At 43.4% G+C, this 11,488-nt stretch overlaps 1 protein-coding gene across 1 annotated transcript; it reads left to right on the plus strand.

Moving 5' to 3' along the window:
* Window positions 1-5,628: 5,628 nt before the first annotated feature.
* Window positions 5,629-6,108, plus strand: LOC128652452 (uncharacterized). Its single transcript, XM_053705391.1, has one exon. The coding sequence runs from the start codon at window positions 5,629-5,631 to the stop codon at window positions 6,106-6,108; it is 480 nt and encodes a 159-aa protein (XP_053561366.1).
* The last annotated feature ends 5,380 nt before the right edge of the window (window positions 6,109-11,488 follow it).

Genomic DNA, 11,488 nt, shown 5'->3' on the forward strand with positions numbered 1-11,488 from the left:
GTCAAATTTCATTGCTCACTGTACACAGACCCTTCCTCTAAATAATTGTAAGTGCATTGTTGTCCTAAACAAGCTCAACACTCGGGCTGCCTATATGATTCCCCCATTACCCCGCTGTTTGGGCTTATAAACTCTGCCTCCTACGGTCCTACCTAGCACCTGATCGCACCAACACCTGCTCTGCCACTCTCAGCTGCAGCCTGCAGGATGTGACGACTTCGCTCCTCGACCGGCCATTTCCCCCCTCCCACTGTCCCACACTCCATCTCTCCTCTCTTCCAGACTCCACCTACCTGCTTTTTTTTTTAAACCCTGGGCTAAGGGCTCCTCTGGCCAGCTAGTTTTTTGGGAAGTTTGTGCTCACTGCTGCTTGCTGCGTCAGTGAAGCGCTTAGCCGGGGCATTTGAGGCTAGTTCCAGGACACGGGACACAGAGCCTCAGACTGGGACTGTCCCGGTGATACCGGGGTGGGTGGCAACAGACATACTGATTTGCTGCTTAAAGTCCTTTGCAATGGGGTGTGAATACTTAGGACATTTTGAGGTAAAATATCTTTCTTTTTTACATAGAGATGTTCAGATGATATTTCTAGTCAGCTTTTTACAGCTATGCTGCATCACTTTCTAGTGTTTCAACATTTGGGTATCATGACCCTTTAATTTTTGGAGCACTAATTGCTACTGAGAGCTTGCAGTAGCAATAACTAGCCACTTGTAATGGCTCTTTAATTATTGCGCTCCTGAAAAACAGGCAAATTTGCCCGTTTGCAGGAGCGCAATAATTTAGCGCTCCACTTGTAATCTAGCTCTAAATAATTGCTAGATAGAATGATACAGTCAAAGAAAAGATTATTCTGAAAAAAATGGATGGATTTTTTTAAGTTTCATTAGTTGTTTAAATAGTGACAAAATAAGTGTAAAGTTTTAATGTCTAAAAAACAATGGGAGCTGCCATGTTTTAAGCCCAGGACATACTTGAAAATGAGAGAAATCTCAGTCTATTCTTCGTGGTAAAATATTTATAAATAAATAAAGTTAGGTTACTTTATCTGCCGTGGCCAATTAGGAACAGTTATAAATAGGTCACTACAGTGTGCAGCCAATGGCTGTGTGGATTATAACAGTTTTCTGCACTTCCATTTCTAACAGGAACTGAAAAACTCACAATTTCAGAATGGAATTACAGGAAAAGAGGACAAAATAAATAATGAAAGTATATTGCAGAGTTTTATTTATAAATATGATTTATCATTTTATATTACCATCTCAGTGTTTAATGTCCCTATAAAACGACTTTAAAGGGACAGTAACACCTTGTAATTATAGTATTTTTTGCAGCCATGCAATACATAATCATACTAGGTGATTTCTTTAAAACCCATTAATACCTTGCTTGCTGCAACTGTTTTTAAATAGTTAGGCTCCACCCACTACTTGCCTTATTTTGAGGAGCCAATCCAGACTTACTTCTGGAGGATAGGCAGCTAGCCGTGGCTACTATGTTAGCAAAACATTCTTTATTTTGTATATTTTGTAGTCATCATCTCTACTGAAGCCATTTGAGGACAGATATGTGGCGGGGTTCAGCTTGTGAGTTCTGGAAAACACAGTTTTCAGAATTAAAGGAAAAGGGAGAAAAATAAATAATTAAAGTATATTGCACAGCTGCTGAGCTATGCATAATTAAACATTTTACAATCCCAAGGTCTTTACTGTATCTTTAAACTCAGACATGCCAACATATCAGGAAGCATCTAAGATCCGGAACATCAGGCTATGGGCAGAGCTGGGTGCATGTGTAGCTACAAGCTAGGCAGGTCAAGACTGGGGTCAGGACAGGATGGAGGTATGGTTATGCAGTTTGTGAAACTGGGAAATATATAAGGTGAGAGCTGCAAGAGGGGCAGCAGGTCAGAGCTCCCATATGGTGACCATCCTGCAAAAGAGTATTGGAGCTCTGAACTAATAATTTAATTACCCATGAAAGGGATACTTGTCCAAAGTGAAACAAAAAAATGCAATCTTATTGTATTCTGTATTTTGACAGCTTTTCCTGTAACTTCATAGCTCTACTGAAATACCAGAGGGTGACCAAACACATGTAATATGGCTACAGGCACTGTTTACACATGTGGCAACATAAACATGCACACCTGGGACCCTGGCACTTCCTCAGGTGTGTTTAGTTGCAAGAAACAATATGTGATTGCAATTGTGCTACCTGTGATTTCCACAGAAAATGTAGCCAGCCAAGTGGCACTGTGAAGTAGCTGGGGGTGGGGGCAGTGTAATATTATAACATTTCTAGTATTTATAAATCTATCCAAAGGACAAATGATTTGCATATTGAACATACATTGATTTAATGATTGTTTGTGCAACAAACATTGAGAAAAAATGAGATAATTTTAGCTTAATATTTGTAACAATTTTATCCTGGTGGATGGTAAAATCACCCGGGTGGCTTGTGCATAAAATGGGTCGTGGGGAGAACACTGCTATATTCTATGAACAGATATTCAAAAACCTAGTGGAAATATGTCCTCCACACAGCTTCATCCAAACAATGTTATACAGATCTTTGCTGGAGAATTCCAATACAAGGTATAGGTCAGAAAAACAGGCAGAGGAAGGAGTAAATGGGTGCCATTTTTCTGGAGGATGGAGAAGAGCTGAAGGGGTTAATGTGGGAAAATCAGAACACCACAGAATAATTAGCTGCCCCCAGCACTGAGCTCAGACTCATACCACACCACTTTATACCCCCCAGCACTGAGCTTAGGCTCCCATTAGTTCTCCTAGAGGGCATATCCACTCAGCCAGCAAATGTTTTTGAATCTTGCTGTGTATCTGGAGATTGTAATTTTTTCACTGTCCCCAGAAGGTCTGACGTGCTTTCTGTGGAATTCCTAACCCTGACAAAATAAAAAGGCATTTCAGGAGGTGTGGCCCTGAACTAAAAAACAATGAAAAATATTGTAACAAAAATTCAGTTTTAAAACTAAGTTTGTATGAAGATTTTTTGCAATGCAATGATTAATTTCTAATGGATATATATATATATAAACTGTCATGCAACTATATTTTGTTTCATGCATGCGGATGTGTATCCCTGTCTACCAATCCACAGCAGTTCTTATCAGTCAATGATCAATGAGTCCTTGGCCGAGATTACATATGCGGCATCGCCCACAGAAGCTGGCGTTGGCTATTTTTAGTCGGATATTGCTATCACATATACGGCGCAGCATATAAATGCACATATATTTCACCCGTCACCTGCTATTTTTACTCCCATAAACTAACATAGAACCGGCGTCACAAGTCTGTATCACATATTCAGCACAAGGACTTACGCTGCGAAAATTGAGAAATTTTACTCCATTTTCACCTCGCCACACATAGGCAGGCAGGCAGGCACAGCAAGCCTTGCGCTGAATATGAAACTACCATAACTGCCTAGAAGTATTAACAAACACCTAATGCACGCGCAATATTTACCTGTCAACCACCATCCCCCTACCGCAATAACTAAAATGTACATTTAGCCATCCAATCAGCAAGTGCAACCCAGGTTCTCAACCTAAAATGGGTCGGCTCCAAAGCTTTTATTTCTGCTTTCTTTTAAAAAGATAGCAAGAGAACGAAGAAAAATTAATAAAAGGAGTAAATTAAAAAGTTGCTTAAAATTGCATGCTATATCTGAATCATGAAAGAAAATATTTGGGTTTACTATGCCTCCTAACCTAACACCCCCTAAGTTAACCCCAATTACATAAAAAAAGGACTATCTTACTAATAAATTCATTAAAAATTGCCAAAATAAATAAATCCTAACTTAAAAATCCTAAAATTACATTAACCCCTTAACGACTACATTGGGTGTCAGTTAATGACCAAGGACGTGCCTGGCACGTCCTCTGGGGTTTCGATCGTGATCGCTTCCAGACGCTTTCAGGGTATTGCAGGGATGCCTCGATATTGAGGCATCACTGCAATACCCTCTTTTAACCACCAATGCAAAGAGAGACACTTTGTGGCCCTCTCTGCATCGGCCAGCGATGGTGCTGATCGTTGGTGTGTGGGAGCCATAGCAGGGAGGTGGGTGTGTGGCCAATCGCCGGAGGATAGGAGAGGCGGGAGCAGGCACGGGAGGTGGTATGGAGCGCGTGAGCGCAGGGGGGGGGGGATCCGCTACACTATGGAACAAAATTGTGAAATGAAGGAGGGAGAGGAAGGATACATATTGGGAAAGTAATCTGGGAGGGGGGTAGGGTATTGAGGGGGCACCGTTGCCAGTAACAAGATATTTCAGGGCTTTTTTAAATAAAAAAAACAACTCAAAAATGCTAAAAATCTAACAAACAGGGTACTGGCAGACAGCTGCCAGTACCCAAGATGGCAGCAAACAGTTAGAGGGGGGAGGGTTAGAGAGCTGTTGTGGGGGATCAGTGAGGCAAGAGAGCTGTTTGAGAGGGATCAGGGGTGGGATGTGTCAGGTGGGAGGCTGATCTCTACACTAAAGCTAAAATTAACCCTACAAGCTACCTAATTAACCCCTTCACTGCTGGGTATAATACAAGTGTGGTGCACAGCGGCATTTAGCGGCCATCTAATTACCAAAAAGTAATGCCAAAACCATACATGTCTGCTATTTCCGAACAAATGGGATCCCAGAGAAGTATTTACAACCATTTGTGCCATAATTGCACAAGCTGCTTGTAAATAATTTCAGTGAGAAACCTAAAGTTTGTGAAAACATTTGTAAGAAAAGATCAGGGCCACCAGAAACGGTGGTACGACAGGAGTGCTCGTACCCGAACCTTAACAGTAGGACAGAAGGTACTAGCCCTGAAGCCTGTCAAAACAGATAAGCTAAAGGCTTCTTGGCAAGGACCCTATCAGGTAGTGGAACAGCTAAATGACACCACCTACCTGGTCGCCAAATGTTCAGATGCTCGAGGCAGCCGGACTTTTCATGTGAACATGCTCAAGGCATACCTAGAAAAGGCACCGGACGAGGACGCTATTTGCGCACACCAGTGGTGGAGGACTCTGAGAGCCCTCCCTTGCCAGAGCTTCCTGAACCCAACGAGCCTCCCCAAGGGGTAGACGACATAATCTTAGACGAAAGATTAGGGCAGAGACAGAAAGAGCAGGTCCGGCAGCTATTAAAACTCTGCCGCGAGATGTTCTCTAATATAGAAACCCCGGGACAACCCCCCCTTGCGACAAGCCCCCTATCGAGTCCCCAGGGCGGTACGGGACAGCATGCACCAGGAGCTACAGGGAATGCTGAACCTAGGTGTAGTGGAACGTCCAGCAGTCCCTGGGCCTCACCGGTGGTGCTGGTGCCAAAAAAAGATGGGACTCCTTGGTTCTGCATTGACTATCGCAAGCTTAATGACAGAACCACCATCGATACCTACCCCATGCCCCGGGTTGGTGACCTGTTAGACAGAATTGCCCGGTGTCACTTTCTAACCACTCTTGACCTCTGCAAGAGGTACTGGCAAATTCCCTTAGCCCCTGACTTGGTTCCCAAATCCGCCTTCATAACCCACTTTGGCCTCTACCAGTTTAAGGTCAAGCCATTTTGGATGAAGAACGCCCCCGCCACTTCCAACGTATGGTAGACCGTCTGCTGGATGGTCTCCAGGACTATGCCTGTGCCTACTTAGACGATATTGCCATCTACAGTGACACCTGGGAGGACCACTTGGTCCACCTAGGCATCGTCTTAGATCACCTTAGAGTCGTCGGATTAACCCTGAAGCCGGATAAGTGCAACATAGGACGCTTGGAGGTCCAGTACCTGGGCTACCGGGTGGTCTGTGGGAAACAACGGCTGGAGCCAGCCAAAGTTGAGGCAACAGCGAACTGGCCCAACCCCAGAACCAAAACCCAAGTGCTAGCGTTCCTAGGGACAGCAGGGTACTACCGGCAGTTTGTTCCTAATTACAGTACCCTGGCCAAACCCCTGACTGACCTAACCCGTAAAAACCTATCCCGACAAGTCCTGTGGTCCTCCGAATGCGAGAAAGCCTTCCAGAGTCTCAAGGCAGCCTTGGTCTCTGCACCGGTGCTAACTCCTCCTAACCCAGCTTAACGTTTTTATGTTCATACAGATGCCTCCATGTTCAGGTTGGGAGCAGTACTAAGTCAGACCGATGAAGAGGGACATGACCTCCCAGTTGCCTATATTAGCCGAAAACTGCTGCCCAGGGAGGTAGGCTACACGGCAGTGGAAAAGGAACATCCCACTCGTCTGGTTTAACAGAGTCTCTGGGGACAATGGAAGATTATTGCAGTGGAGTTTAGCCTTGCAGCCCTTCAACTTTGACATTAAGTATAGACCGGGAAAGAGCAATGGAAACGCTGATGGCCTTTCCCGGCAAAATGAAGTTGCATAGCTCCTCGGACAGCCCCAGGCCGACCCGTGTTTGGATCTAGCCAGGTCTGCCAAACTGGAAGGGGGAAGTTGTCACAGGTACGGGGCTGCAAGGGTTAACCTCCTACCCCTCCTATTACCTACCCGCTCTTGTTTCTCAGCGGTTTTGGGCTCCTCAGAGCAATCGCGATTCCCCAGGCCCTTTGTTCCCCCTGTTTTGTGTGTGGGATCTCATCTTGGAGGAGCTGATCCCTGACCGCCACATTCCCCTTCACCCTGGAAGTGCCGCAGCTCCCCTGGGATCAGCCCGAAATCATCAACCACATACCACTGGGCACTATGGAACAATGGACTCTAGGGATAGTGCCAGCCTGTCTGGAGGGGTGGGAATGGTGGGAAAATTGTGGGACGGCCAGGACTCTTATCAAGATGAGTTTTATGTATATAAAGATATGTGTTTTCCCCAATAATAGCTTCTTCTTTATTCACCTAAATGCTGATATGTCTAGTTATTTGGGTGGGCTTTTGTTATAATCACTTCTCCGCTACATAGCGGCTGGTTCCAAGGGTTGGAAGGACCCGTTGGCAGAGCTACTCGGGGTAGCCAAAGATCTGTCACAACCTCCCTGAATCAAAAGGTGGATTTTTTGGCGCATGGTTTGACTGCGGTGCAGGCTGATATTCAAGCCATTAGGGATGTACTTAAGGATCTCTCTCCTCCAAGACCGCCTGAGTTACCTGAACCCACTCTTAATCCACCGACCCCTTTCTCTGGAACAAGAACTCAGTTTAGGGAGTTCAGAAACGCCTATCTCCTGACATTTTCTTTGAAACCCAATACATATTGTTCAGATAGGATTAAGGTCTGCACAGTTATCTCCTACCTGAAGGGGGAGCCAAGAGTCTGGGCCAATCGATTTTTGAGAGAAATGATCCCATATTGAACTATCTAGATGATTCCTTCCTTGCTATGGCCACATGATATGATGACTCAAACAAACAGTTGACTGCGGAAAACACCCTGCAAGCCCTTAGACAAGGAAAAAAGTCAATTGAGGAGTACATAGCAGATTTCCAGATGTGGACCACAGACTCTGGTTGGAACCAACTGAGCCTACGCAATCAATTCTGATTAGGCTTGTCAGAACATCTTAAAGATGAATTGGCCCCATGGAGATGCCTGACACACTAGATCTCCTCATAAAGACTTGCATAACTCTGGATTGCAGATACAGGGAAAGGAATTCCGAGAAGTCCTAGCCACAAGTCTTCCCCAAAGGATACCCTCTCTATTCAAGCGATAGAGCTCCTCAACAAGAGACACCCATGGAAATCGGAGCTATCAAAGGTCCTTTATCTCAGGAGGAAAAGACACAAATAAAATTGGCCTATCTTTGCCTGTACTGCACTAGTTCTGAACATATAGTTTCAACATATCCAAGTCTGCTACGTCAAAAGAAGGGTAAGATTACTACACTCTAAAACACACAAAATTACACATTAAAATTAATTTTTCCTCATTACCTTTATCTTAGCAGTGGGATCATCAAGTCATCCAAGCAGAAGCAATGGAATCTTCATTGATGCCAGATTAGATCCTAAAAATAAAATTCCTTGACCTAGATTTGGAGTTTGGCGGTAGCCGTGAAAACCAGCGTTAGAGGCTCCTAACGCTGGTTTTAGGCTACCGCCGGTATTTGGAGTCACTCAAAATAGGGTCTAACGCTCACTTTTCAGCCGCAACTTTTCCATACCGCAGATCCCCTTACGTAAATTGCGTATCCTATCTTTTCAATGGGATTTTTATAACTCCGGTATTTAGAGTCGTTTCTGAAGTGAGCGTTAGACATCTAACGACAAAACTCCAGCCGCAGGAAAAAAGTCAGTAGTTAAGAGCTTTCTGGGCTAACGCCGGTTTCTAAAGCTCTTAACTACTGTACTCTAAAGTACACTAACACCCATAAACTACCTATGTACCCCTAAACCGAGGTCCCCCCACATCGCCGACACTCGAATAAATTTTTTTAACCCGTAATCTGCCGACCGCCACCTACGTTATCCTTATGTACCCCTAATCTGCTCCCCCTAACACCGCCGACCCCTGTATTATATTTATTAACCCCTAATCTGCCCCCCTCAACGTCGCCTCCATCTGCCTACACTTATTAACCCCTAATCTGCCGACCGCAAAGCGCCGCCAACAAAGTTATCCTTATGTACCCCTAATCTGCTGCCCCTAACACCGCCGACCCCTATATTATATTTATTAACCCCTAATCTGCCCCCCACAACGTCGCCTCCACCTGCCTACACTTATTAACCCCTAATCTGCCGAGCGGACCTGAGCGCTACTATAATAAAGTTATTAACCCCTAATCCGCATCACTAACCCTATAATAAATAGTATTAACCCCTAATCTGCCCTCCCTAACATCGCCGACACCTAACTTCAATTATTAACCCATAATCTGCCGACCGGAGCTCACCGCTACTCTAATAAATGTATTAACCCCTAAAGCTAAGTCTAACCCTAACACTAACACCCCCCTAAGTTAAATATAATTTACATCTAACGAAATTAATTAACTCTTATTAAATAAATTATTCCTATTTAAAGATAAATACTTACCTGTAAAATAAATCCTAATATAGCTACAATATAAATTATAATTATATTGTAGCTATTTTAGGATTAATATTTATTTTACAGGCAACTTTGTAATTATTTTAACCAGGTACAATAGCTATTAAATAGTTAAGAACTATTTAATAGCTAAAATAGTTAAAATAATTACAAAATTACCTGTAAAATAAATACTAACCTAAGTTACAATTAAACCTAACACTACACTATCAATAAATTAATTAAATAAACTACCTACAATTAACCTAACACTACACTATCAATAAATGAATTAAATACAATTCCTACAAATAAATACAATTAAATAAACTAGCTAAGTTACAAAAAATAAAAAAATATTTACAAACATAAGAAAAATATTACAACAATTTTAAACTAATTACACCTACTCTAAGCCCCCTAATAAAACAACAAAGCCCCCCAAAATAAAAAATGCCCTACCCTATTCTAAATTACTAAAGTTAAAAGCTCTTTTACCTTACCAGCCCTGAACAGGGCCCTTTGCGGGGCATGCCCCAAGAAGTTCAGCTCTTTTGCCTGTAAAAAAAAACATACAATACCCCCCCCCAACATTACAACCCACCACCCACATACCCCTAATCTAACCCAAACCCCCCTTAAATAAACCTAACACTAAGCCCCTGAAGATCTTCCTACCTTGTCTTCACCTCACCGGGTATCACCGATCGGTCCTGGCTCCGATATCTTCATCCAACCCAAGCGGGGGCTAGACATCCACTGAAGAAGTCCAGAAGAGGGTCCAAAGTCTTCATCCTATCCGGGAAGAAGAGGCGATCCGGACCGGCAACCATCTTGATCCAAGCGGCATCTTCTATCTTCATCCGATGACGACCGGCTCCATCCTGAAGACCTCCACCGCGGACCCATCTTCTTCCGGCGACGTCCAACTGAAGAATGACGGTTCCTTTAAGGGACGTCATCCAAGATGGCGTCCCTCGAATTCCGATTGGCTGATAGGATTCTATCAGCCAATCGGAATTAAGGTAGGAATATTCTGATTGGCTGATGGAATCAGCCAATCAGAATCAAGTTCAATCCGATTGGCTGATCCAATCAGCCAATCAGATTGAGCTCGCATTCTATTGGCTGTTCCGATTAAAAATAATATGCAGGAAAAAAAATAAAATAAATAATAATATGCAGGGGTCAGCGATAGCGGGGGCGGCAGATTAGGGGTTAATAAGTGTAAGGTTAGGGGTGTTTAGACTCGGGGTACATGTTAGGGTGTTAGGTGCAGACGTAGGAAGTGTTTCCCCATAGCAAACAATGGGGCTGCGTTAAGAGCTGAACGCGGCTTTTTTGCAGGTGTTAGGTTTTTTTTCAGCTCAAACAGCCCCATTGTTTCCTATGGGGGAATCGTGCACGAGCACGTTTTTGAGGCTGGCCGCTTGCGTAAGCAACTCTGGTATCGAGAGTTGAAGCTGCGTTAAAAATGCTCTACGCTCCTTTTTTGGAGCCTAACGCAGCCTTTATGTGGACTCTCAATACCAGAGTTATTTTTATGGTGCGGCCAGAAAAAAGCCGGCGTTAGTTTTTCGGGTCGTTACCGACAAAACTCCAAATCTAGCGGCTTGTGTGGTAAAGCAAACTCATTTTCATGTGAGAATTATTGATGGCTCTAGTTTCTTAAAAGGACCTATCACACACCACACAGTTCCAATATTAGTTACCACTGCCGCTAGACATAATGAATACTTGTCATTTGACATTAACTCTTCCATCCACCCAATCATACTAGGACACACATGTTTACAGAAACACAACCCTCATATAGATTGGGAATTAAACAAAATAACATTCCAGTCCCCTTACTGTCTTTCAACTTGTCAAACTCACACTTCTATTAATCATGTTTCCACACTCCTTCCATCTGAATATGCAGATTTCTCTGAAGTATTTGACCTAAAGGAAGCTGAGACTCTCCCTCCTCATTGTCCGTATGACTGTCCCATAGAAACTCTACCTGGGGCAAAAATTCCTTTTGGGTGTATATACCCTTTATCACAGGCAGAATTACAACACCTCATAGAATACCGTGACGACAATTTAAAGAAAGATTTAATCTGTCCATCTACTTCCCCTGCTGCTGCGGGCATATTTTTTGTGAAGAATAAGGACGCATCACTTAAACATATTATTGATTATAGGGTGTTAAACTCTATAACAGTGAAAAATCGTTACCCGCTACCTCTTATCCCCGAGCTCTAGAACGTCTCATGCACACCACTATATTTACCAATCTGGATTTAAAAGGTGCATACAAAGAGTAAGGAAAGGCGACAAATGGAAAACTGCCTTTAGGACTCGTTATGGATTGTTTGAGTACAACGTAATGCCTTTGGTGCTATGTAATGCCACAGCGACTTTTCAATTTTTCATCAATGAGATCTTCAAAGACCTAATGGATGTCTGTGTCGTAATTTATCTCGATGA

The sequence above is a fragment of the Bombina bombina genome, chromosome 3, assembly GCF_027579735.1.
Source record: "Bombina bombina isolate aBomBom1 chromosome 3, aBomBom1.pri, whole genome shotgun sequence".
NCBI lineage: Eukaryota > Metazoa > Chordata > Amphibia > Anura > Bombinatoridae > Bombina > Bombina bombina.